The sequence below is a fragment of the Martes martes genome, assembly GCF_963455335.1.
Source record: "Martes martes genome assembly, chromosome: X".
NCBI lineage: Eukaryota > Metazoa > Chordata > Mammalia > Carnivora > Mustelidae > Martes > Martes martes.
Window position 1 is genome coordinate 4,951,914 of NC_137897.1, and position 27,501 is coordinate 4,979,414.

Genomic DNA, 27,501 nt, shown 5'->3' on the forward strand with positions numbered 1-27,501 from the left:
GGTGGTTATGTGCTAAAAATTGTGTATTTGGAGCTTTTAGGAGCCATAAAACTGATTTAAAGGATGGTTTCAAATGTTAAAAGAGAAATGCATAACAATTAAACACAGGCAATGAAACCGGTTTGTTTCTAACTGCCTCTTAGTAATTAAGAGTTTATGCTTGGCAAAGCCCCACAAACACAGATTTAAGACTTGAGACGGTGTCCAGGAATTAGTATAAACCCACATCCAAGTCCTCACAGTGATAGGATTGCTACTTAGAAAATGAAAGAGCTAAATCAGTGTAATATGACTTAAAATAAGAGACGCACGATTATTTCCGATTGAATTCTTCTTTACTGGGCTACTGGGTGGACCTGGTTCTTCATATGTAGAGGTGTATCTTCTAGGTTCCTAGAATAGATTTACCCACTACCTAGACTGATGGGTAAACATCTGATGGTACATGGCCTGGCCGGAGACACAGAGAGGAAGCAAGACATCAGCTGTAAGAGACAGAGATAGAGATACGGGTAAAGAGACAGAGGTATTAAGGAGAGCTGAGGGTTTACAAGAAGGAACCATGAAAGCAGACTGATAATCACCTTAGCGGCGATGTGGGGGGCGGGCTGGGGTTTAAAAAGAGAAAGGTGGGCAGGGAATGCACGTCTGCTGAAGAGTAAGGGAGACCCCCCTGGTGTCTGAATCTGCTGCGCGTCCGGGCTGCCATGTCGCATTGTCTGTAGGAAGAATGGTCGCCCTCCAGTTTCAACATCCCATGGTTCACCCAAATTGCTTACCCTCTAAATTTTCCAAAGGATCTGACTGCTCTCTGGAAAGGACTCCTCACGACCCGTGCACGTCCTTCTGAATGATGCTGCCTAATAAAATACCTCTCGTTTCCTGGCACAGAAAAAATAATCAGAAATATCACAAAAACTAGGAACAGAGAATCCCGATAGGTTTTTGTTTTTGTTTTTGTTTTTTTAAATGATTTCATTAGAAACCTCCATCAACAACGATGTGGACAAAAATTAAAAAAAAAAACAAGTATGAAGTCTTCTGTGCATTATAAAGTCGTAAGCATTCTATTCAAACCAGTTTTCTTTGAGGAGAAACTTAATGGCGTCATCAAAGCCAAGTTGATACAGTGATTCCATTTTCCTCTTGCTTGGTGGGAAAAGGGCTTGGTTAAGCCTCACCAGGTTTGCCACAGACAGCTAGAAGAGAACAGATTGAAGGTAGAAGACATTACAGTACAGGTTAACAGCACCGACGATTTCTTACCGTAGATACAAATTGTGGCTTTACAAAATCAGTTGGAGAAAATGGAACCTTAAAGGTCTAACCTAAGCCCTAGACGAGCTGAGGGTTTCTCAGCCTCGGCAGTGAGGACGTTTGGGGCCAGACACTCGGCTGTTGTGCGGGCTGCGTGCTGACTCGTAGCGCTCACCCCTACGTACTGGATGCTAGCAGCACCCCCAGAGGGGACAACCACCCCCCGTCCCCTACCCGTAACATCGCCTCCTGTTCACGACCACCGGGAGTGGAGAAAAGGGAGCCCATATTTTACCTAAGTTATTCAGTTGAGCCCCAAAGCCTTTGCCCCGTATTTTGCCATACTTAACAATCATTTTTAAACAAATGATCTGATTTAAAATTGCACTGAAAATCTGTCGTATGTTCTCTGTCCTGAAGAAGTGAAGAAAAAGAGAACTTCTCCCAGACTTACCAATACACAGTAAAAGACTTGCGCACTCACAGTGCGTAGGTTCCCCAGGCCCAAGTGTACGCATGACCTGTGTTGTCAAGTAGTAAGAAACTGTATGGCCGAGAAGATGCCGTTTGCATATAAAATTATCAATGAGCTTCCAAAGTTTCGGAAGCGTGTGGTAGTTTTTAGGCAATTATCTGCAAATGTAACGGAGCCTCCGGCTCACCATTATGTCCTGATTGGCGAGATTAACGTAGAGATCCAGCTGTCCTTTATCCTGCGGGGAGATGTCCAGGCGACCGCTGAAGGGTGAGATGGTCACCGTCCGGCCTACAGGAAGGATGGGCAGGCTGTTCGTGAGGCCTCCATCCACCCACTTCTGTGGAAAGAAAGAGCCCTTGTCAACACACGTCAACGGCACGCCTCCTACGAAGATGAGCACAGACTTTCCAACAGGGCTCTCTCCTCATAGAATCCATGCCCTGGAAATGCTCTTCAATTACTACCAATCATCACCCATCAGATGGGTGATTTCTGTACAAGTCTTTGCATACATAACATATCATTTACCTACATAATGAGAACCTCACAGAATCGGGAAGCCTCTCCAACTGCTTATTTATTTTTTAAGAGATTTTATTTATTCATGAGAGACAGAGAGAAAGATGGAAGTAGAGGCAGTGGGTGAGGCCGAGTCCCCAGTGACCAAGGAGCCCGATGTGGGATTTGATCCCAGGACCCAGGGATCAGGACCTGAGCCGAAGGCAGACTGAGCCCCCCAGGCACCCCCTGTCTAGTTGTTCGAAAGCTTTAACTGGATTATTGTACATAAGAAGTACCTAAATGTTTATAACAGTGCATACACAAGAGGCCATGTAATAACTTGGGGCTCATCATTAGGTCAAAGTGAAAAGCCACCTTCACAGTTGATACCGCGTAGACCATCCACCATCATAGGACATTCTGTGTTTATTACAAGCAGTAGAAACTGGCATTTCCTGTCGCAAACTTAAAAGTAAGCTGAGCAACCAGAAATCCTTCTATGTCTAAAGTGGCACCTGTCTTCAAGACATGAGGTTTTAAAGCCAGAAAGCATGGGAAGTACTACATTTAGAACAAAACAAAACAAAATAAAAAATATTTGCTATTGAGCTCCAAAGAGGTTCTGTGTTTTCAGACCCCAATCCAAAGGAGACAGATGGACAGAGCAGGTAAAAAAACCTTCCAGAAGCTCCTGGATAACTATGTTAGGAAAAAGGACAAAGAAACAGAAATCCTTACGCTACCCATTTCAAAGCAAGTGAATGGATAGTATTGACAACATCAGCTCTAACAACAGACACGCAGACACACACACAACAGAAGTACCAATTCTCCAAGTTGTATCTATGATGGAAATAACCTTCAGGTGACAGGGAAAAAACACAGTGTGATAATGGTTGAGAACCCCTCGCAAAAGAACCTTTAGTGGAGAATTCTGCGATGCTGTTTCCCCTGAGCATTTGGAATGCGATGTAGGAAAACCCAAGGTGTTCTGTTCAGCACAAAGGCAGAGCGAGGAGAGAGAAACGAGCTAATACAAAATGCCCTGACCTTGGTTAAAACATACATTTGTTTTGTTCTAAGGTGTCTGTGTGTGTGTGTGTCTGTCTTGTCTGTCTTACTCCTTTTTATTGGTAAAGCTAGTGACGGAATGATCAGTCCCTGCACTGTTCACAATGGCTTTGCTCAGCCACTAACTCCCCCCGCTGCCCCGCCAAAGGGAATAAAAGTAGGTACATGAAAAGTGAAAGCGTGTTGAAAATTTGAGGGGCATGCATTTTGGTGTCGGAGAAAACAGAAGTAGAGTGGATTATCACACACCAACTTGCATAACTTGCATATTGTCGTTCTTTCTAAAAGAACATAACAGACATCACCATGTAATTACATTCTATGTATTATATAGACACATTCAAGTGTGTGTGTGTGTGTGTGTGTGTATGTTCAACACACCCATGTTCCCATGTGTTTGCGTCTACATAGGCTTATAAACACAGTTTAAAATAAGGGGAATTTGCAGTGAGAAGCCCCCCAAATTCTGCTTCCATGCCTCCTGGTCCCAGAGCTCCCGTTTGTTTTTCTGATTGCTTTAGGCATGGATACGGATTTCTGGCATATGTTAATCCCTAGAGAGGGGGAGGAAAAAAAAAAAAAAAACCTTCCAAAATTATCGTTCATATTCTCAATAGACTATATCACCAATGATGTAAGTCTGGGTAGTTTTCATCAAGCAAAATTAGAAATATGTACCGTGTGTCGTAGGAGCTCATCTGACTCGCTCAACTTAAAGGAAGGAAGGGCAGTCTGGCTCATCACAGTGCAGAAGGCTCTCATTTACCACAGGGCTAATGACTGCTGTCTCCGGGAACTGTAAATTTGTTCTCTGAATTTTCTTCACTCTCGTTAGCTTATTCTGATTGGATAAATGATGGTGGAAAACATATAGCTTATCAAATGTCTTGATTAAATTTGCAGCATTACCAGCTCCGCTAGAACCATACTCTGTAGCAGCTCAGATTCTCCAAGAGCTCTGGACTGGGTTCCTGATTTACACTCTCAGGAGCTGTCTCATTCCCAAAACCACGCATTCCTGCAGGCATGCGGATTCTAGCAACATCTCTAGAAACAACAGTTGCAGCAGAAAACGTTCCTCACCCCCAAATTAAAAGTGGGGATCTTCTACATCTAGTGTGCTCTAGTTTACAAGCCTGCATTTAAATGCTGCCGTCCATGAATTCTCGGGCGGTTTGCTACGGGTTTCTGCAAGTCATCTCATCCTTCCCACCTTGTGGGCAGCATTCTGTAAGGTGGGAACTACCGTCGTGGGCTTCTGTGATTCCGGAATCTTCTTCGGGGAGAGAAGCAAACCGTGCTGGCGCTTCCCGTGATGGTCTGGTACCACTTCTAAAGGCACAGGGGTAACCGTCCCAGTCAAACAGGCCAGGTTATGACGTGTCAGGACGTGCCCAGTTTTGCCTTCCCCACGGATGTGCTCGGGAACTGATGAGGAACATGCCCCGAGATTCATGAATTCAGACAATTCTTGGTCCATAACTAAAGGGGAAAACCTAAGGAGGTAACCTCTATCCCTAGGGCCTGTGAATCCATTCTGCAAGGACTTCAGGACATCTGATGTGGACACCAAGATACGGATGTTCGTGAGCAAGACAGAAGGCAGGGCTGAACGGTCTTCAGCGGTTTTGTTCCGAAAGCAAGTGACTGCAGAATTCTTTGTCAGGAGAACGAACGCGATGTCAAAAGCTAGAATTATTGTAAGTACCACGGCACAGGGCGTCACGGTTTATGAAACCACCCCCCGGTATGACTTAGTTCATCTTCGAGAATGCGGGCCGATGGCTAGGTCATGCTAGTGTCATCAGTTTTCTCGTTTTACAGGAGAGGAAACCGAGGCTTGCAGGGTTCATCACGCTAGGTTGCAGGTTGGCAAACTGCGGCCCACCACCTGCTTTTGTAAATAAAGTTTTATTGGCATATAGACGTGCCCTCTAGTTTACGTTTTGCTGTTGCTGCTTTCCCACGGCAACAGCAAAGCTGAGTGGCTGCGTCAGCGAAGCCTGCACGCCCCACCATGCCGCACGTATCTCCTGGCAGGTGCTTTCCGGAAATTTTGTGCCCCGCCCTCCTGCGGAGTAGGCACGCAGAAGGTGTGCGGCCGGTCTCCTCACTTGCACTCTTCCTTCTCCCACACTATAAAACAGCCACGAGATCAGAACCGTTTCCTGCGGGGGCGGGGGGCATGGTTGGGGCAGCAACTAAGTCCTGACGAATCGCTCGGCATTTGCAGGCCCGTCTTATCTTGTATGATATAGAGGAAAAATAGTTATGTCCAACAGAACATTCTCGGTTCTTGAGTCTCAGAATGGAGGCAGGGAGGAGCGACACAAAGACAAGGAGATGCCCGCTCTCCACGACATAGGTCAGAATCTCCCATCTGAAGTGAAGAAACACGAGTGGGAAGGGGAGATAGACGAACTTTCCTTAGAATAGGGAGACAGCTGAAAATAAATAAGAAATTTAGGAAGAGGCTGAACAACCCTGCTACTATCTTACTAAAGATTATTGGAATATTGTCTTAATTTTGGAACTTCTCATTTGTTTTTTTAAATGGTGATACTCAGTTTTGAGAAACCATAGAGTGTTATATCCAAAATATTCCCTGGAAGTAATAATATGTCTTTTCAAAAAGACCATCTGAAAAATTTTAGAATGTTGCTGAAAAATACGGTCTTCTCTTTCAGATGAACTGGGAATTGATGAGCGGATTTCCATCCAGCCAAAACCGGCTGGTGACCAGGCCTTTGAGGGGACTGAGCCACTTATCCGGTTGAAACGTCTAAATCATGAAGAAATAGAAACCTAAGGTCTGTCGTAACAATTTTATACAAACACATCGTGACATAGACTATTCCACAGCTCTCTCTCCCAGAAATATGTCAATAGTGAAGAGTTAATAATTCATAATCCGTGCAAAATGCTCAATAGACCAGAAGAAGTCATTGTTTTCTCTATGTAACAGTCAAAATATTACGTGAATTCTATTTCAGACAACAAACAAATGAACAACAAAAACCCCAGAATTCTGAAGCTTTTCTTGAGATGTGCATCTGTCAGCTCTAGAGATGCTCTTATTCTGTTATTCTGACATTTTAGTCACTTGCCAATCATAGTGCTATCTCTTAGAAACAAAACAACTTGTTAGTCGAGAGCTCCTCTTGAAAATGCTCATTTTTGTTCCAAACTGATGGCAAGAACCTGTGAAAACGTGGCCTGATAGTATGCATGTCCAGAGGCCATACGTACGGATGGAAAGGTCATTAGTAAAAAAATACAAGTCTGACCTTCAAAGTGTTTGCATTCTCATTCATGTAGTCAGCTGTGAATGACTACCTACCATAAAGAAGGTTTTAAAAATGCTCTTAAAAGATGAAGCCAGGAAAAGCTATGAGAACTTTTTTTTTTTTTTTTAAGATTTTATTTATTTGAGAGAAAGAGCGTGCGCGCACAAACCAGGAGAGTGGCAGGCAGAGCCAGAAGCAGACTCCCTGCGGAGTAGGGACCCTGAACTGGGGCTTGATCCCAGGACCCTGAACTGGGGCTTGATCCTGGGACCCTGAACTGGGGCTCGATCCCGGGACCCTGAACTGGGGCTCGATCCCGGGACCCTGAACTGGGGCTCGATTCCAGGACCCTGGGATCATGGCCTGAGCCAAAGACAGATGCTTAACCGACTGAGCCACCCAGGTGTTCCTATGAGGAGTTATTTTTTAAAAAATTAGATTAAAGGGGGGCACCTGGGTGGCTCAGTGGGTTAAAGCCTCTGCCTTCAGCTTGGGTCATGATCCCAGAGTCCTGGGATCGAGCCCCGTGTCGGGTTCTCTGCTCAGCGGGGAGCCTGCTTCCCCCTCTCTCTCTGCCTGCCTCTCTGCCTACTTGTGATCTCTATCTGTCAAATAAATAAATGAAAATCTAAAAAAAAAAATTAGATTAAAGGAAATAGAGGTCATTCTACTTCAAACAGCTGGTAGACAGGTTAGGAAGGAAATACACTGTTTGTCACGTTAATCCTCAGTGTTACAAAAGTATGACACTTTTAAGTGATTAATAATTGATTTTAAAAATAAAAACATTAGGTCCACAAATATATATTAATAAAATCCAGTATGTGCAATACATAGTTTCTACCAGATGTGGAACAAGGAGGTCTGTGCATTGCTTGGGGCCGGCAGGTGCGGAGTCTGCGTGTGGCTCTTCTTGGTCTCCACCACACGGGCACTGCTCTGTGTCCCCCGACTCGACGGCCCCAGCGCAAGCTGCCCTCCGTTTCCACTGCTTCCGAGAAGCCACCACAGCAAACACCCCAGTCAAGACCCAAGTTCACGAAAACTTTAAAACCTAGAACTCGAGAGATGTTTTCAGCATGATGGAAATTTTTCTGTAATTTAAATCCTAGGGAAAGCTCACACCCACAGCAGGACACTGCGTTTAAAGCACATGTCCCATTTCCCTGAAAACGGAACAGTTCTGGAAAATAACTTGGCCTAGAAACCGTCTAACACCGTGGGAGGCTATCAGGCTGATGGAGAGTCCGAGATGAGCACAGAGCGAGCCTGCCCTGTTGTTTGGGGTGTGCGTCAATGGACAAGGTCTCTGAGGGCACTGTCCATCCTTGGCTACATGCCGTCTCCTCTTGGTGGACATCAGTAAACCACCAAGGAAAACCAAACGCTTTCAGAAGGCATCAAAATGAAGTAGTTATCATGTGTCTACTATGCACAGACACGGGTCATCAGCGAGACCTTGTCCTCCTGCCCAAGGTCGGGGGCCTTGGCGCTGGTCTCCATCCTTCTCCCAGCCTGGGGGCTGCATTCCCTGCTGCTGAGCTGTGGCTGGGCTTCCACAGTCATGTCCAAGTGCTCGTCACATAATGGGAAACGCAGCTGAGAACAGCTGACCCTTTTAACCATGGCTAGTCATCAGGTCACAAACCGAAGAAGCAGGAACGGGGATGGAGGGAGATAAGCCGAGGGAGATGAAGGAACACACTACACAAACTGGGGCAAGAGGCACGGATGGCAGAGACCCAATGGCTGGGCATCATCCTGGGAAGGCTGCCCCCTTAGTAGCTAGGCGGCCTCGGGGAAGTAACTGAACATCTCTGCATCTGCATATCCTCATCTTTAGATACCAGGGAGTAATCCCTTCTGTTGCCGCTGACAGCAACCAATCACAGCACAAGTTTTATTTCCTCTCCTGGGAAAAAGAAAATGCACGGTGGCATGGTATGGGTGGCCTCCCCAAATCATTTAGGGTCTTTCTAGCTCACTCTGGGGCCATCTCCAGGCTGTGATGTCTCCGACCTCATGATCCACAACAGCTGCAATGGTTCCAGTCATCACATCAACATTCCAGGCAGCAGGAAGTAAACAAAGTTGGGTCCCTCTGTAATTCAGCTTATCTGTCTGGTCAGCACTTAGATGTGTAGCCACAACTGCTGATAAGGGAAGCTGGGAAATGTGGCCTTTTCAGCACACTCGTCCACGTCCGGCAAACAGCCTGACTCCATTGCAAGGAAGGGAAGAAACGTTGAGAGTGCAAAAAAAGTAGAAGCCTCTCCCACCTGCAGCTGCTTCATGATAACTCTTACCAATACTTCAACAGGAAAGTGTATAGCATCGTCTTAGAGCTCACTGGGCTCTGGGACTCGGCTCTGTTGTCACCTAGACTCTGTCCTCCCTTTCTGAAGTTCCCACCTCGTTATCGTCACATGCTGTATGGACATCCTCCCTGCCCAGTCACCACCTCTTAGTCACTGATCACACTGGCGGTTCTCATGATTGGACTCCCGCACCCCCTTTTCATAATACATAATCTCTAAAACAGCTTACCATTGCTTCCCCGGTAGCCACTTCTATCATTGTTATAAATTTAAGCTCTGAAGTAAAAGGATGACATTTCACATCATTACAAAATTAATGTTCCTCAGATAGAGTTGATTTTGATAGTATCTGTGTTTGAAATTTACAGCCAAAAATAAGTATGAATTTTTACTCCTAGAGTAAGAGAGAAAAGGTTCTTAGCTTACTTTAAATAAACTAATTATGTAATGTACAATACCTTCCAAATAAAATTTTAGATGACACCATAGCTTTCGGTCCTTGGGAACTGAATCTCCTGCTTTCATGTGCTGACGTTTAAATCATTTTATGTTGCTCTTAAAAAAACGTGTATTTTGTTTCTAACCAGTCACAGAGAGGGCTTTAGCCTTCTGTACATACCGTACGCGTACCGCTAATCAACAGAGATTAAGTCGGAGTAACAGTCACGCTTAGGCTCTGCCTCTTAGTACCTGCGTGGCCTTCCCAGTTACTTAACCTGTCTGTCCCTCGCTCTCCTCACCCGTCCCTTTAGACAGCCATCCTGGGGCAGACCAACTGGGGCCCAGGACTGTACAGGGAGCAAAGCACTGGAAAGGCCAGGAGAGCGCCAAGAAAGAAAACCATGAGGACTCGCGAGATTCGAACTCACACAGGTTCCCAGTCACGCGAGGTGAGAGATTCGTACAAGCGCCTTCCTTCTGTGCAGCTACTGTGCTGGGCTGTCAGAGTGAGTGAATGTACGAAGGAATGAATGACGGATATCAAACATTTTTCACGTACCCACTTGAGATTAAATACATACTATGTACATCATGAAACAAATAAAACGCGTGGCCTTTTATTCTTCCACAAGTATGTGCCTGATCTTGGGTGTTAAATTGGTAACTGTATTTGAGGGCGCCCGGGGGTCTCAGTCAGTAAAGCCTGTGCCTTCGGCTCAGGTCATGATCTCAGGGTGCTGGGACGGAGCCCCGCATCGGGCTCCCTGCTCAGCGGGGAGCCTGCTTCTCCCTCTGCCCCTGCCCCCGACTCCTGTTTGTGCGCGCGCTCTCTCTCCTTCTGTCCTTCTCTCTGAAATCAATAACTGAAATCTTTTTAAACAATGAAAAGAAACCCCCTCCCGGTAGCGCTGACCGGGAGCAGAGGGCAGCGGGCTGAGCTGGTGGGTGCTCACCTCTCACCTCCCCTCCCCGGACCCGCCTCCGGCCGTCCGCGGCAGCCCCACGCGAGGACAGCTCTCCTGCGGCGCAGACCGTCCGACCAGCACCTGGGTGAGTGACGGGCCTGGCAGCGGAGGGGCGCGCTCCCCAGTGTGGGGCTCCTGCGTGGCGGACAGAGGGACCAGGGCTCCAGCTTTGGGCGGGCGGGGAGGGGGTGTGGGGCCCTGATGCCTTTCCCCACCTGACACCGTACTTCTGCTAACAGAAGGAGCTCTGAATAGGACTTGATTTTTTTTTTTTTGAAGTCTTTTAGTCTTTTTTTTAAAACAAGGCATGAAGTTTTTAATCAGATGAAAAAAGAAGCACCCCAATCGTTCTGAATCTCGACATCTTGACAATAAGGTGCCAATGCCTTGTCCTTGATTATCTTTTTTTCTGTTGCAAACAAAAGTATTTAAGAAAAAAAAATCATAAAAGGTGATCTGGAACCACCAGAATAATGATAAAACTGGATCCCTCGAAGGAAACCTGTTCCTACAAGAGTCACAGGTCGTTCATCGGTTACGAGAACGTTACCTGCCCCCTGTACTGCACCGGTTTCAGTCCCGCGTAAATGGGCACGAAGCTGCTAGCCAACAGCACCTACGGGAACAAAATGAAGAAACAGCTCATAAACGTGGGCATTCGCATGCGTTCGACAGATTTGATATACTGACTATAAAATGTGGAATTTTTCAAAAAATTACGTCATACTGTAAGACATGACGTGAGTTCCATGTATCTCCAGTGCACACGGGACACTGAACCAGAAGACAGCACTTGCCGTATCTGAGACGACCTTGGAGGGACACGTACAGTCCAATGTTCTGCGGCTCCCCGCGCTTCACGTGAGGAAGATGGGGATTTTAATTACAGACAACCGAGTCCCTCCCACCGTGAACCCCGGGTAAGGCTCCGTTCTTGAGTACGTCCTCATGAGCGAGTCACAGCGCTCGAGCACAGACTAAAAATCCTTCTAACATCGCACCCATGTGGTGCCGGCTGGCTCAGTCCGTACAGCCTGACTCTTCGTCTTGGGCTTATGAGTTTGGGGCCCACACTGGCAGCAGAGTTTACTTTAAAAAAAAAAAAAAAACCAAGAAAGTCAGGGGCACTCGTATTTTTCAGAGGAGCGGACTGCTCTGGTTTTCACATGGGAGACCGGCCTGCAGCGTGGGGGTGTTCTAATTTGTCCCAGGATGTTGCTAAGGGGAGGAAGACATTTCGCGTGCTAGCAACACGGCCCGGAGCCATAATGAGGCAGCGGCAGGTACGGACCCAATTATCCTTTATGTTCCTCTGGGAAAGTCAGAAAAGGTTGCCATTTAAAATATTACCATTTCTTCCAATGGCAGAAGCTGGGCACTGGGAACCTTTGGCATGTACGTGTTGTATTTTCCAGCAGAGTTTCCAGATCAGTACTGTTCTGTTTGGTAGACAGAAGACACGGAACATTTCAGCTATAATCTTCCAGCTAGTAAGCGAAGATGCTCTGGCTTGTCATTGTGAAGGATTTCATGAGATTTGGGGGCGGGGCGTAGAGTATTCAGAAACGGATTATGGCCCCAAAACTGATTTGTCAATCAAGTATGTAGAATTGTTTAGAACTCAGAGGCCATTTCCCCCAAAGAAACGATATTAGAGATGTGTTTTCTGAGGTTAACTCCCAAAGGTCAATTTATTCTGAACGGCGAGTAAATAAGAGATCTGAAGCAACGTGCCCTTTCTATAGGAAATGTCCTCTGGGTTGTCGCCCGCCACAGCGGAAACCCACTCAGGTCTCCATCCTGTCCTGCAAGATGGCCCAGGATTTCCTAGCTATGCAACGGCTCCTGTGGGCTCCTCGCTGCCCAAAGCTGCCGAAGGGAAAGGCTGTGTGTCTCCTGCACGGTCAGTCAGTCCTTTCCAGGGCCGATCCTGGACAGATGCCTGCCGTCGTCTCCCCTTCCCCTCTGGGGCTTCCCCGCCAGTCTGACCCGCGGGAGAAACGAGGATTCTCCCATGTTGTTGGGGGCACGTCGAGGACAGACAGAGAGGGCCTCACAGCACTGGGCTCCTGCCGGGGGGCCCAAAAGCACGTAGGGCGTCAGATTTGTGTGGTCGCAAATTCACTGGTCCCCTAGCGCAATGCAAAGACTCCAGCGGGAATGGGGGGGAGGGAATGACATGTGTCGCGCATCTCTGTAGCCCCAGGCTGCTGCTTGGTGCCGAAGAGCTACCTAGTTTGTGCAGAAAGAAAAGCCAGGTGTTAAGGACTGCAGGATGTGGAAGGCAGGGCATCAAACCAAAGCACAAGGGCAACTTGCGTGAGATGTGTGCACGGTCTACAGAGAAGAGTGAGTGTAGACAGGCCCGTCGTCAGGCGTTCCTCTCGGCACGAGTGGCTTGACAGGACGGCGGCTGGGATGCAGGGCGCACCCAGCGTACAAAGCAGCAAAGCAGGAGAGGGTGCGCTCTCTGGATGGGCGGGACAGTGCCTCCCAAGCCCGCGGGGGACGACAGGACGGAGACCACCCTCCTGAGTCCCAAAGCATCAGCAGTTGCGTGCTTTTCAGAGAAAGGCAGTTCAGCGTACGGGCCCTGCGCTTGCCCTGACTAAATCTGGCTCCGTCGGCAATCGGCTACTCCTTTCGAAAAACAATTACAGACCCTAGGTATGTTTTGCGGGCACACTGTGGCCACTTAATGACGTTATTTGGCAAAACGCCCCATCGCACTGTGGCAATAACGGACACAGTTTGTGGATAGCACGCGTACTGGGAAATTGCACTACTTAATGCTCTTTAAAGAACCGAAGGCGCTCTGTAAACGTAAAGATTTATTTCATTATGCTGCATAATTATATCTGCCCTGCAAACAAACAAACAAAAAAATCACTACCATTAGAATCAGAATTATGTGTATTTTCCGCCCCCGTGTCAGAGTATAATGTGAAGTTCACAAGTTAATGCTTGGAACTCTTTTGCGGTGTTTGTTGAAAAATACTATTCAATTACTTTCCTACAGATAAGAACAGGACGCGTCCTCCTCGCTGATAGAAGAGCTCACCCAATGGGAAAGTGCCTACCGCTCCTCTAAATCAATGTATTTATTCTGCCATCCCTCACTTTCCTTTATATACACTGCTGGTTTGTAGGTCAAACTACGTTTGGTGGGAAAATTAGCTTCCACAGTGAAGAGCGACGTGGCTTTTCTTATTCGTGTGCGGTCCGCTTCCGGCCATTTTACGGCAAGCAAAGAGGATTTTCTAGGGAAAGAGACAAGTGCTCATATTCTCAGGCGGGAGGCGTAAACGTGTCGTTCTGCTGTGCCTTACCGCGTTGTTTTTCCGGGGAGCGTTTTCTCAGTCTCAGTCCATGGAGAGCAGAGGTTCTCAGCAGGGGGAGGGAATGTGTTCGTTTAGCGATGTCTGGAGACAGTACTGTATGTCACAATTGTGCGTGTGTGTGAGTTGGAGGGGGGTGGGTCCTACTGGCGTCTAGGGGGGAAAGCCCACAGATCCTTCTACACATGCTGTAGTGCACAGGACGCCCACCACAGAGAAGCCGAGGACCCCATATCAGGAGTGCCGTAGCTAACAACACTGAGGCAGAAATTGGACTCTTGCCATTCATGGTGCGTCCCACGGCCCAGCACCTTCAGCGATGCAGGTAGGTTCAAACAGTGATTTGCTTGGTCTCTTTCTTACTAAATACACAATGATGAAAATAAGTCAGTAACTTCCCGCAGCAACTGTGTAAACATTGCCAAGTGCATATGCAATCCACGTTCTGACGAGCTCTTTTCATTTTACATTTTATAGAAAAGGGGTGTTTAGAAAATTATGTGGCCTGGCTTCCTCAGAAAATAAATTCCCAGCAAGTTCCGTTTATGCCTGAAGTTTGCTGTGGAGTTTAATGAGGATCGGGCTGTTTATTCAGAACCTGCTGGCGTAGTTGAAATTCAAAGACAGATTCAAATTTATCTTCCGCAGTCTTCTCAAGATGAGGACCATCTTCAATTCAGGCCTTACTTCACCTTCAGAAGGCTCGATGGGAGAAGATCTTGCTATCAGAGCATTCTCTCTATGTGTGCAGAAATCTAGAACATCCTAGCAATGGAGACAGAGTTGTTCTTCTCGAGGGGGACACGGTTCTGCACGAAAGCCTTTGTGGGAATGTAGACCAATGAGCATTCACTGGGGTCAAAAGACCAGCTCAGACCACTCATGTCCATCAGCTTGAAACCTGAGGAATTCAGTGACTGATACTAATTCAGACAAGTGGCCAGCACCACCGCTCCACGGCGTGGTTAGTTTCAAAATCACTTCTGCTCAGCTGTGCAAGGGACTTATGAGTTTCTTATAAACAAAGGATTTACCTCCCTAATCACACTTGGCTGAAGGCTAATATTAAAATGTGCTTGGATTTCCTGATCGCATCTTTCCTTGTGAAGAAAAATAGTGCAGACATCAGGGGATAATGTGTAAAGGGGCTTGCAAGGAAAGGACTTGCCAGAGACCCATGGCACACAGGAGAAGAGTCAGAAGAGCCAGGGTGCCTGAGCCTGGGTACCCAAGGGCCCTGAGGAAGCACTTCTGTGGATGGGATCTCCGCATCAGACTGTGGGATAGGTGGCACAGCGTGGATTCCAACTTACAAAGAAACCAAGGGATGGAGAAGCTGTGCCAACGATCCCCAAGAGACCAAGGGACAAAGTTCTGGCAACGATCTGCAAGACATCAAGAGACGAAGACGTTGTGCCAATGATCCCAATCACACTCCACCCAACACAAGGGCTAAGCTCTTCCATTACCAAAGCATCATTGCCTTCGCAAAATGGGGGTCTCAATTTGGTACTCATCTGTTGAAAACAACCAACCCACAGCCATAAATGATCAGTGGACTTCATCCTCCAAGGGAACACTATTTTCAGCTGCCCCTCCATTCACCCCTCTCCTCCGAAAAAAGTGTGGCAACCAAAATGAATCTCTCTGGTTGAGGAGAACAAAAAGTGAGGCATTTGCAGGAGGGGGGGCTCTTGGGGCTCTGGTCTAACTGTATAAAGGGATCCTGCCTCCGGGGGGCATCTCCTCCTTGTATGGTAGCACAGATCACATGTGTCTCCCTTTCTTGGCTCAGTCACTACAGGGGAGCAGGGGTGGACTTGACAGAAGTAAATTCTGGACAAAATCATACACGGAAACCACATGTCTGCCTCCTTTTAGTGGGAGAGAACGGGGCGGAAACACCACCACCACCAGCCCTGAGGACCGCAGTCTTATCCAGGCTGCTCTAACAAAATACTATAAACCGTGGGACTTATAAACGACCTCACAGTTCCGGGGACTGCAGAGCCCAAGAACCCGGCCTCAGCAGGTCTGGTGTCTGGGGAGAGCCCACTTCCCGTCTTCTCACTGTGTCCTCTTGTGGCCGAAGGGGCAAGAGCGCTCTTTGGGGTCACCTTATAAGGTAAGGGCACCCTTCCCGTTCATGAGCGTTCTGCCCTCATAACCTAGTCACCTCCCAAAGGCCCCACCTGCTCATACCATCTCGTGGGGGTTAGGTTCAACCCACATTTTGGTGACAGAAACATTCAAAACATAGCATTCCGCTCCTGGCTCCCCCTAATTCATGTTCTTCTTATGTGCAAAATCCATTCAGTCCCTCCCAACAGCCCAAAAAAAGTCTTCATTTGTTCTAGCAGCAACTCAAAGTTTAAAGTTCCAAGTGTCCCCGAAATGTCATCTCAGTGCACCCCGGCGAGCCTCGAGGTACCCTCCGTGCGGAGGCAATCTGCTCTCCCGCTGTGAGCCTGTGAGATCCCGGTGTTCTGTGCTTCTAAAATAAGCGGTGAGAAGGCACAGGATAGACATTCCTGTTCCAAAAGGGAGAACTCGGGAAGCAGAAGGAGGTGACACGTTCAGAGCAGGTCTGAAGTGCACGGGGGCAAATGCCGTGACCTTAAGACTTGGCGATAATCCTCCTTGGTGTGCCGTGCGGCCCTGCCGGCCCACGGCGGCGGGTCCTGCCCCGGACGCTCTGCTGGGTGGGGGAGGCGCCCCACCTCTGAGTGTCCTGCCAGAAGCTCCCGAGAGCTTTCCTCGTGTCTGGGGTCTCCACTCCCATGGCTCCGAGCGGAGGAGGGTTGTCCGGTGAGAGGAGAGCGTGTGTGTACGGTCGTCCTTGTACTCCGGGATGCTCCAGGGAGGGGCAGCCCTGAGGACGTCCGCAGTGGCTCACGGGTCGTACTTCCATCGTCTTGGACAGTCGCTGTGGCTTCTCCCTGGATGGTGGGCAACCTCCTCATCACTGGCTGTGGGCCACACCTTCCAGCTCCGTTCTGAAGACGCGCTCCCTGTTCAGGAAGGACAGGCTGAGACCCATCCAAATCTTTCCGCTCGACCTTGCTTTTGATACGTGATTCCAGCTCTATGGCCTTTCTCTCTTCTTGGATTTCATACAAGCAGGCAAGAGACACCAGGCAGCATCTTCAACACTCTGCTTAGAGCGCGGCCTCGTCGAAGACCCATTTTTATCTCTTGCAGGTTGCATCTTCCAGAAAACACTGGAATCCCCCACAGGAGGGAGGGCCTTTACTCCAGTGTCCGGGACCACATCCTCGTTTCTGTTTCTGTCGGAGACCTCATGACAATGGTTTCACCACCCACAGTCCTGCTGCCTTTCTGCTGGTGGGCCGTTCGGGACTCCCCGAGAAGACGAGGCTGTCTCTCCAGCTCACACCTGTCTTGTGCAAGTCCTCCGCACAAGCGCCTCTCAACGTCCCCTCACGGTAACGTGGGCTCTTTCCAGCACGTGCCTCTCCCAGCCTCTGCCCGTTACCCGCTTCACAGCGCCCCCACGTCTCAGTACCACTTTTCTTAGTCCATCTGGGATGCTGCAGCAGAACACCGCAGACGCGTGGCTTCTAAACAACAGAAACTGATCCTTCACGTCGCTAGAGGCTGGGACGTCCAAGGTCACGGTGCCAGCACATTCCGCGCCTGCTGAGAGCCTGCTTCTCGCCGTGTCCTCCCAAGGCAGAAAGACGAAGCTAGCTGTCAGGGGTCCCTTTTATCAGATCACTAATCCCACCTCACAGGAGCTGACCTTCAAGATCTCTTCCTCTCCCACAGGCCCACCTCCTGATCCTATCCCATCCGGCATTCATTCAGAATTCACTATATGAACTTGGGGGGGGGGGAGCCGCTAAGACATTCAGACCATGGCACTGAGTTTAATCACTGTGCACGCGAGGTTCAGAATACTACGGAAATTCAATCCTCAAGAAAGGGAATGTTTGGGAGCCCCTCGGCGGCTCAGTCGGTGAAGCGTCTGCCTTCGGCTCAGGTCATGATCCCAGGGTCCTGGGATGGAGCCCCATGTCCGGCTCCCTGCTCACTGGGGAGCCTGCTTTTCCGTGTCCTCCCCCCTCATATTCTCTCTTGCTATCTCTGTCTCTCTCTTAAATAAATAAAATCTTAAAAAAAAAAAAAGGGAAAGAGAATCTTTGGACCACATAATTGGTCAACGGAAGTTCTTAGAGAATTTTCAACTATCATTGCAGATATCAGAGGAAAGACTAATCTTTTATGCCACTATAAGCAAAGTTGATACAATTTAAGTAGGAGTCCTCACATAAGAGCACATTTATAAAAGAAATCCAGTGGTAAAGCGATGCAAAATCCTATGTCAAAAGGTGGTAAAACTAGGTAATGATCCCTTTCCCGAGATACTGCAGATGGAGGTCAGCACACCCGTCATGAACACAGAGCATAAGGAAGCAGGAGGAGAACAACTTGTGCAAGGAAGGCTGACTCCCGCTCCACAGAAAGCAGGCTGCGACACGTGACATCTCATGACCGGCTCACACCGGCATGCGGGCTAGTCACGTGTGTGGCTTAGGACCTGACTTGTTTACTATTTGCTGAATACGGGCTGAAACCAACAGCCAGAAACACACTTTTACTTGCTTTATTTAAGGTTCTCCCTGGTAATACAGGTTGAGTTATTACGTCCATTTCACAGCTGGAGAAACTGAGGCTTGAACATCATTAGCGCTGGAGGGCACTGTCAGGAAATGAGACACCCAGATACGATACTGAGAGACGCACATAAAACATGCAGTAGTGCAGGAGAGCACACACACGCACACACACAGGACTGGGCATACATGCACATATCCACATGCACACACACGCTTTAACATACAGAGACACCCTGTTTGGAATTAAGCGAGGCAGTCACCCGGTGGGTAATAAAGAGCCCAGCATTTAGAAAAAAATAAAAACACTAGTTAGAAAGGGAATAAACGAGTTAATGATAAAATGGTAGAAAATGCAACGCGGTGGTTGAAATCCCTAGTACTCAGTACTTCCAGACTCCTTCACCAGCGGCCAACTGACACCTGACATCCTCTACCTCCGGTTTTCGTCTTAGTCTCTCGGCCTGTGTCGGCGTTTGTCCCTCTCACCTCCAGAATTTCCGAACACTGGGCCTTCCCAAGGCTGTGTGCTGAGGGCCAGGTGTGCAAAGCTGCCAGGAGACCCAAGTGTGCACCGTGGCGCTGCTTCCCCGCGTGGCTCCGGGGAGGGAGGGAGCGGAAGGGCCGGCAGGCGGCTTGCTCCTGTCCCTCCCCGCTGCCCGGGGCGGTCAGAACGGCCAGCCTGCCGCGTGGCTCCTCCCTGGGCAATCCGCCGCCGCCGCCTCCTCGTTACTCAGAGCACAGAAGCTCACGATGTCCCCGCCGCGAAGGAGTCTGCTCGCTTTCCTCTCCATGCCTTCTCTTCCCCCTCAGTCCCCACCCGGTCTTACTGTTGAACTAACTGCTTCTTAGTATTCCAGGGATGGGTTTCCAACATTTCCTAGCCACTGTCTGCCATCAAGGATCCATCCATCCTTCCAATTTGCAGTTCTGAAAAAGGTTAGAGCATTCCGCTCAATGTTTAAAATGCTTCTTGTATAACCTAGGATAAATGTTAATTATTCAATTATTCTCCTTACAAGATATTACACATTTGTGTCAACCATTTCTCTTCTGTTCAGTGAACTCAAGTAATTACACCAATTCTCTGAATAGTTATTATCCAAAACAAAGGAAATTGAAAAAAAAAATCATGTTTACTTACTGCAGTAGTTTGCTATTGCTGCTGTAACAAATTACTACAAACTTAGAGGCTCAAAATAACAAACACAAATCTCTTACTACGTAGTGTAGAGATCAGAATGTCTCGTGCAGCGACAACCCACATATCGGTAGGCCTGCATTCCCTCTGGGAGGCTGTAGGAGACAATGCTTCCTGCTCGTTCGGCCTCTACCAGCTGGGGCACTAAAGTTCCCTTTGCTTTGCTGGCCATCAGAGGGGAGCAGCCCACAGCGCCCACTACCTCTGTGCTCTACCAGCGTGACAGCTGGGAACTGCAAACGTGCATGGCATCCAGGGACAATCTACATTTTCAAGGACTTATGGATTTATGTGCACCCACCCAGATAATCCAGGGTCAACTCACCATTTCAGGATCTTTACCTCGATCATACCTACAAAATGCTTTTTGCCGTGGGAGGTGGCATGTCCACGGGTGCTGGAGATTAGGGAGTGGACATCTTTGGAGGCCACGATTCAGCCAAGTACATTGTCATATCAAAGGAACTGAGAGGGGGATAATATACCCAGCATGGGATGTCATCAAGCAGAGCGCTGGACATCTGGCCGGTGGTCCCAGCTGGGCCACTGACCGGCTCAGTCATTTTGTAAAGATCACTCAACATGTAGGATCCAGATGCTTTCTTCTTTTTCTTTCTTTCTTATCTTTTTAGAAGTAGGTTGCACCCCCATTGCAGATCCCAGTGTGGGGCCTGAACTCACAGTTCTGACATCAAGACCTGAGCCATGATCAAGAGTTGGATGCTCTGGCTCCTGGATGGCTTAGTTGGTTAAGCGATTGCCTTCGGCTCAGGTCATGGTCTCAGGGTCCTGGGATCGAGCCCCGCATCGGGCTTCCTGCTCAGCGGGGAGCCTGCTTCTCCCTGTCTCTGCTCATGCTCTCTGCGGTCTCTCTCAGATAAAAAAATAAAATCTTAAAAAAACAAAAAAAAAAGAGTTGGACACTCCACCCACCAAGCCACCCAGGCGCCCCTTTGTTTGTTCCCCATGAGGCCACTGTCACAGATGCCAGCTCAGTTCATCTACCTACCCATTCCCATTGTCAGGCTCGGGGACTGTCGCAGCGGACAAAACAGAGCAACCCCTGCCCGCTGGGAGCTTACACTCGCGCGAGGAGAGACTGGCGATCAACACTGAGTAAGTAAGGGAGTAAATGACACAGCACATGAACGGTGATGGTAAGTTAGGAGGGTTATGGGAACCCCAGGGGCTCTGCTACGGTCGAGAGAGAAGCCAAGGACGGAGGCAATGAGCAGGTAACAACTGGACGGAATGCCTCCTGCTTTCCGACGCGGCCACCGCAGCCCTGCCGGCGGGCCCGCCCGCAAGAGGCCTCCCAGTGCACTGACAGCTCCCCGTATCTGTGCGGACACTGGCAGGTGGCGACAACCCAGGCGTGGACTGAGCAGCTCCTCCCTGTACAGCTTGCAAGTCTCCACCGGATTACAGCAAAATGTCTTTTTTCTAAGATGGAGAGACTGTTAATTTCTAAATGCAAGAGTGGCATAGTCAGCACACCAAGTAAAAATATTCTTATCTATTAAGTCACAAAGTAATTTTACTTGTCAGTTCAACATTTCATGAGGTATTTCAAATTATATCATTCACACAGTAGAACTCCAACAGTTAGACTCGATAGTAAAAATCAATGCGTTTATCATGTAATTCGGACAGAAGTTTCACCACTTACCCTCAATCCATCGCCCACCGCTGTGTCCAAACATGCATTCTTCACATTATGTGAAGCTGGCCGTGATTACCACCAAAGGGAAAACAGAGAAAAAACGGCCCGGCTTTTGTAAGAAAAGTGCACTCTTTCCAATTTACAAATATTTGATGTATTACCTTAGCAAGCACACTGTTATTTGCAACTCCAGCCAAAGTATTTCCCAGAGATAATAAATTCGCAACTGAGCAACTTTCAAATGTGTCTGGGTAGAAAAAGCATGAAAACAAAATGGGAGGATGAAATGGAACGTTAGATGGGGAAGTCAAGAGACCCAGGGTCCAGAATGCCTTCCCACAGCCGGTCCGTATGACCTTGGGGCTCATCACGTAAAATCTCTCCACCCGTTTCCTCTCTTTAAAAGAAGAAAGCAATGAAAGGGCAGGAGTCACACCTGCCCTACCTGATGTCCAGAAGGCCTGCGCAGGACTGAGTAAGACCGCACAGGAACGAAGTCTTCCGGGAACGGGGAGATACCGGCGACGTCACGCAAGGCACTCAGGAGCACTGTGCTCCCCAGCTGCACGGGTGACCCGCCTCGTGGGCTCGTGGGCGTGCTGGCAATCACGGGGAAAGCAGGGACCCAGTACGGGAGGTCTCTGGGGCCTCCGAGGTGGCCTCCGAGGGATACCGGTTAAGCCACTCATCACACACATCACTGACTGAGCCCTCATCGTGCCCCAGGCATGATAAGAAACCTTGGATATAAAGAACATGGTGATGCCCATGGCCTGGGGGAAGGAATTCAGTCCTTGCCAAATCCCTCAAACGTGAGATGCGGCTGTCTTACCTTAATGAGGTCCTCCCTGGAGGGAAAGTTGGACACCAGGTAATTTTCTCTGGTTTTGGTGTTGGTGATAGATACGTGCAGGCGGCTGTGAGCCAGCTCATGAGCGTTGGGAGGGAGAATCAACTCTATTCCACTTCTAAAGAAGAAAAAGTGGCCTGCGTTATTCACCTTGAATTATTGAACGCCTTATAAATATTTTAGAAGGGAGAACGCTGCCCCGAGCATGCCACAGTTTACACAGAGCGTCCTCAGCCGTCTGTCTGCACGCGCTTTGAGGGAAATGTTCTATATTCATGTGTATACCTCAGTCGGGCCATGAAATCGTAGCCGGGTGTCAGTGCCCCAAAAGACTGCCTTCGGATTTCTTCGGCAAACTCGTAGGTAAATTCATTACATTCCTGAAAAAGAAAACAAATAGGTGAACTTAAGATTTGTAGAGAAAGAGAAAATTCCATCTTTTTCCAGAATTCTCTGGCCATTGCACAAGGCACCTGGACCCCACATCTTATAAACCCAACACTCAGCCTTCGGTGCCCGTTTCTTTCACGGGTACGTGAGTCCCCACCAGACCCGTCCTCACCCCACTATTCTTACTCCCCCGGCAAGCTATATGGCTCCCAAATCCAGTTTTTTTTTCCCCCTTTTCTTTTTAAACCACCTCCAAGGGCTTTGCCCACATCTGGGAAATCCTTGAGGGCTCAATTCTGATTCTCGTTTAGCACATTTCTTCAGCACAACTGCCCTCCTCTCCCATCCCAATTCTGTGACCTCTGACACAGTCTGATTGCAAGAGTTCTGATTACTAAGGACGATAGCAATGACCAAGAGAGGAGTCGTCATGACACGGTCTGTCTTTGGAGAATGGTCTTGGGCATTGGGAGCCTCTGAGTGGTGAGGAGGGCGGGCGTGTACTGTGCTAGCATTCCCTGATGAAGATTCTGGAAGCTCATGCTCTCGGAACCCTGCAAGGTGGATATAATACCCCACTTGAGAAGTCAGAAGACAAAGGCCTGGAAAGATTAAACATCTTTCCCAATCGCTCATCAAAACTCGTCCAGAGTCAGGGTCTGAATCCAGGTCTCTCTTTCCGTTATTAATTCACGCACGATACAACCTGTACCAGGTCCTAGGCACTGGGATTCGGGTGCAATGAAGGACCAAGAGGCCCTGCCCTCGTGAGACCAAGGACCGCCTCAGTGCGTAGATCCCAGAACATTAAGAGAGCGCCGTGAAAGTGCAATAAGCAAAATCAAGGCCCCCTCCCCCAAAGATGGCTACATTCTAGTCTCTGGATTCTGTGAGGGTTTCCTTACAGGACCAAAGGGATTTTGCAGAAGTGAATAAGTTAAAGATTTTGAGATGGGGAGGTTATCCTGGCTTAACTAGGCGAGTCCGGTGTCATCGCAAGGATCCCTGTAAGTGAAAGAGGGAGGCTCGAGTGTCACAGTCGGAGACCGAGACTGGAAGATGCTGCGCTTAAGGCTTAAAGATGGAAGGAAGGGCCATGGGCACAGGCATGCAGGCTGTCTGCAGAAACCGTAAAGGGCAAAGAAACAGATTCTCCTCCAGGGCCCCCAGAGGGAGCACTGCCTGGCTGAGAATTTGGTTTTAGCCCCGTGAGACCCTTCCAGAACTATGACCTCCAGAAATCGAAGACGATAATTGTGTGTTGTTTTAAGCCACTGAGTTTGTGGTCATTTAGTGTAAGGAGCAACAGAGATATTACACAGGGGGCGTCAACCAAGGCTTGCCTCCAGGGAGACACTAGGGTAAGATCTAACATGTGAGGAGGAGCTGGACAGGAGATGGGGGCAGATGAGGAAGACTGGCAGGGACAACTGGGAGCACAAGCCAGCAAGGGCCACTGGCCTGAAAGCCATCATCAGCGAGCCAATGGAGAACCAAGTCACGGGGGCTCGAAGGAGGCAGCCCAAGAAGTCTGGATCCTGTCCGAAGTCCAAACAGAGCCCTGTGGGTGGCAGGGGAGGGGAGGGGGAGTAAGACAGCCAGATTTGTGTTTGTGAGGTGGTGGTTTCTGGTCGTGAGTGGCCACAGGGCTGCTGCCGGGAAGCTGCCCCCAAGATGCGTGCTTCTTCTACCAGGCCAGACTGCCCTGCCCACTTAACCTACTTTCTTGTATTAATTTTACTTACACACATACACACACACAATCCCCTGACCGCACTGGAAACTGATTAAGCAACGGACTTACTCATCTTTGTGCTCTCCACTATATCTCACACGGTGCCTTGCAAATTATGGGCTGAGAAAAGGCTTGCAGCTCTGAGCTGTTCCATACGGATGTCTAAATTTGCCTGCCACCTAAAATACATCCGGCATCAGGTGCTCCTCTTAATTATACATGCATAAACTCGGAACTAGATTAATTACTCACGTATTTGTCACAACACCGCAAAGCTCGAGGAACCATCCGCAAGAGCTGAGCTAACACGGATGTGAGTAAGTAGAAAACAGTTTGCTAAAAAACTCAAAGCCATGGTGTATTTCAAATGCTAAAAACAAAAGAAATAAAATAACCTTAAGTCAAGGGGCTGAAAATTTATTTTGACAAAGGAGAAATGAGGACGGTCCAGGTAAAGACACAGAAGCATTTCATACCTTCCACTGTGAGCACCCTGTACGTCCTGCTCCTTTATGGACCCAATAGCCCACCCACGCTCACCCACACAGTTAGACAATACAGTAGGGTGTCGGATTCACTGAAAAAAGACACAAGAACAGGTAATCTGGCTTGAAATATGACATCTAGTCTCAGATCCAGAGGAACCGTCTGTGTCTGAACACCAGAGTTTCAGTTAAGTGGCTACATTATGGCAGTATTTCTGAGTCACGTTACTTGTAAATCACACTTAATACAGGTCTAAATCTGAAGATTCAAACCCAAATCTGTTCAGTTGCAAAGCTGAGGATTTGCCCCACGTCCAGGAAAGATGGCACTGAGGAGGAGAAAACAATCCCTTCGGTGTCCCTGGCCTCAAGAGTTCTGGAAAGGAACTAGCTTGCAAATCCAGATCATACGTTTCTGCTGGCTTGGGGGGGGTGGTGTTCACACCTTACGTCTACGTTCACTGCCTTCAGGTTCTCATTCTGTGCGATCCGTACGGCACCGCATCCGTTCTCTGGTTTCCAAGAACGCAACCGTGCAGAGCCAGGAAGCAAACGTAAGTGGGTTCTCGTATGACTGGCTTCCAATCGAGTTTTTCCTACATAAGCAGCTCATCCTAGGTGAGGAGAACGAGAGTCTGGATGTTTAAAGTTTTGTAGTTTTGACATTTTAAATGTGACTTAAATTTATTCTCGGGCACGAACGTGTTCGTTATTGAGTTGTTGTTCAAAGCCACTAGAGTGTGTAAGTAACGAGTGAATAGGATATTCGGCAGCTATAGAAGACGACAGTTCTCCCAGTCAGCAATGCAGGACTGCTGTCGAGAAGCAGAAAGCATTTTTACAACATAGATGGCATTCAGTGTAATACCTAATGAAGGTTAATTTTCATTACTTCTGGATAGATTGCTTGGAATTCACAGTTTTTTAACCGTGAGAATGAAAAATAAAATCTCTACATCATTCTGATTGATAGAAATTCTTGGTCCACATTTTCATTTAGACATCTGTTTGTAAATGGGAGGGAACAAAGCGTTATCGGCCCTGTGTTCCAAGACTTGAGAACAGGGCTGGTGTTCTCATGATCAGATAAAGAAGAAATATCCTTTGCTTGAAAGAAACAGAGAGCTGGGACCTTAACACTAAATAGACACCCAAGGGCGGGAGGGGTGGTGGGAAGGCATTTTATTTCCTTGTCTCACTGTGATCCGAAATAATCTTTCCCAAATCCAGAACACAGGTGCATAATGATTAAATTTTGATAGAAAACTCTTAACCTTTTGTGTTAGCCAGGCAAAGGATTATTTTTCTGCAGTTCACTTGGTGGAGGTAGCCTTCCTGTCGGTGATGGGTGTTAGTTTGCTGGAGAGGAACGCAGCCCGGTTACAAGTTCATTACCTCTATTTTTTCTGGTGCGGTCAGCAGGACGGTAGCCACCAAGGATCCCGCAGAAGCCCCTGCAAAGGCCTTGACATCCTTCAGGAGCCTCTGGCCGTGTCTACAAAGTGCAGATGCTGCCCCCAAGTGGTAAATGCCCAGGAAACCGCATGCTGCAAAGGACAAGTTGATGTGCTTCATTCTAGCTGCAAAAAATAAAAATAAAAATAAATAAATAAATAAAAATCCCCAAAACAAAACAAAACAAAAAAACAAAAGGCTGTTAGTCGGTACAGTTTATTGCACATGCTATGTTGTCTCATGCCTCACCGTTCCAAGATATTGTTTTAATACAAATTTTCTGTGGTCAACACAGTATGGTCCATGAAAATCTCATTCAATATCAACATTTTCAAGAAAACTTTTTTTTTAACCCTCTCATCTTGGCCTAATACAGCTGTATTAATTATAAAAAAGGGACGTGCCGTATGTCTTCGTCACATAGACTGTGCAAATCTGCTATTTGATGTACCCGGCAAGAAACAGATCACTACGCTACAAGTGGCAAGGCCTCTGGTCTTTTTTTGTTGTTGTTGATCTTTTTTGAACTTCTTGGCGTCTGCTAGTCTTGGGAAGGTCGATTCGCTACACAGTAGCGAGTTCCAAACAAAGGACACGCGAGCTCTCGGCGAGCGCATCACTGCGTCTCCACAGCCCCTGCCTCCCTGGCCCCACCCTCGCGGTGCAGGGACCCGTGTAGACACTGAAGGACCCCAAACGCCAACCCAAAGGAACACACGACCGTGATGCCCACGAAGCCGGGCAGGGACGGGCTCGCCCAGGTTCTCGAGACAGACAGAGGTCACGGCCGGCAAGGGCACTTGAAGGCCCCGAGGCTGGGTATTCGCGGCACTCGCCCCCTCGTGATCAGCTAAACGATGCAAGTGTTTTCCCGGAGGCTCCGTGGGCCCGAGGGGAACAGGTGCAGGGCACCGCGCAGCCGCAGAGCGGCTCACCGGGAGGCCCCCCGGGGTCTCCTCCCGCCCCCTCCCCACCCCTCCCCCACGCCGGGGCGTTCAGCCTGGACCTCGAGTCTAGGGGCCTAAGACCTCTGTTGGGCTCGGGAGCGGGCTCCGCCCGGGCAGCCGAGCCCCGGTTTGGGTTTCGTTTGGGCAGCGTGGGCTGGAGTGGGGGCGCCCCGCGTCCAGGCCGCAGGCTCGCGCAGGCCCAGCATCACTGTGGGGGCCTGGGGACCTGGGGGGGGGGCGGGGGTCGCCGCCGCACCAGCCCCGGGGGCTGCAGAACGGCTCCGACCCGCCCACCTCGGGGAGAGACCTCTGCAGACCAGGGCCCGCCCAGCGCTCCGCCCTACCAAGGCAGCTCTGAGGCACCTCCATGTTGAGCGGCCCCCTAACCCGGAAGGCGGGGCCGCGCCGTCACTCAACAAGGCTCCGCCAATCAGAGCTGCCCCACGCTCGCGGAGGGCCTGCCCAGGAAGGTCTCGCGGAAA

At 48.8% G+C, this 27,501-nt stretch overlaps 1 protein-coding gene and 1 long non-coding RNA gene across 6 annotated transcripts; both read right to left on the reverse strand.

The window, feature by feature from the left end:
* PNPLA4 (patatin like domain 4, phospholipase and triacylglycerol lipase) lies at positions 1-27,472 on the reverse strand. 5 transcript variants are annotated; one of them, XM_080831156.1, is made up of 10 exons: positions 27,364-27,408; positions 26,013-26,197; positions 25,063-25,231; positions 24,385-24,502; positions 22,293-22,387; positions 21,990-22,125; positions 10,869-10,934; positions 1,920-2,072; positions 780-1,199; positions 320-485 (listed from the first exon to the last, which is right to left on the reverse strand). In XM_080831156.1, exons 4-9 carry the CDS (start codon positions 24,418-24,420, stop codon positions 1,068-1,070), a joined length of 618 nt encoding a protein of 205 aa, XP_080687282.1. In that variant the 5' UTR covers positions 24,421-24,502; positions 25,063-25,231; positions 26,013-26,197; positions 27,364-27,408; the 3' UTR covers positions 320-485; positions 780-1,067. The 5 variants fall into 5 exon arrangements, with proteins under 5 accessions (XP_080687279.1, XP_080687282.1, XP_080687283.1 ...); XM_080831157.1 differs by having other exon boundaries at positions 27,314-27,395; XM_080831153.1 differs by lacking the exons at positions 24,385-24,502; positions 25,063-25,231 and having other exon boundaries at positions 1-485; positions 27,364-27,402.
* Positions 18,268-21,313, reverse strand: LOC308359884. Its single transcript, XR_013968481.1, has 3 exons — positions 20,504-21,313; positions 19,820-20,386; positions 18,268-19,223 (listed from the first exon to the last, which is right to left on the reverse strand). It is a non-coding gene; the product is annotated as an uncharacterized lncRNA (long non-coding RNA).
* Positions 27,473-27,501: the final 29 nt, after the last annotated feature.

What these genes read in the sequence shown, in the direction of transcription:
- PNPLA4 (XM_080831153.1), bottom strand. Translation starts at nt 27,388, where the DNA reads ATGGAGGTGCCTCAGAGCTGCCTTG. An exon ending in GATTTCATGGCCCGACTGAG is followed by an intron (nt 22,126 to 22,292) that starts GTATACACATGA and finishes TTTCTTCTTTAG; the next exon opens with AAGTGGAATAGAGTTGATTC. An exon ending in TCGCCAATCAGGACATAATG is followed by an intron (nt 1,200 to 1,919) that starts GTGAGCCGGAGG and finishes GTTCTCTTCTAG; the next exon opens with CTGTCTGTGGCAAACCTGGT.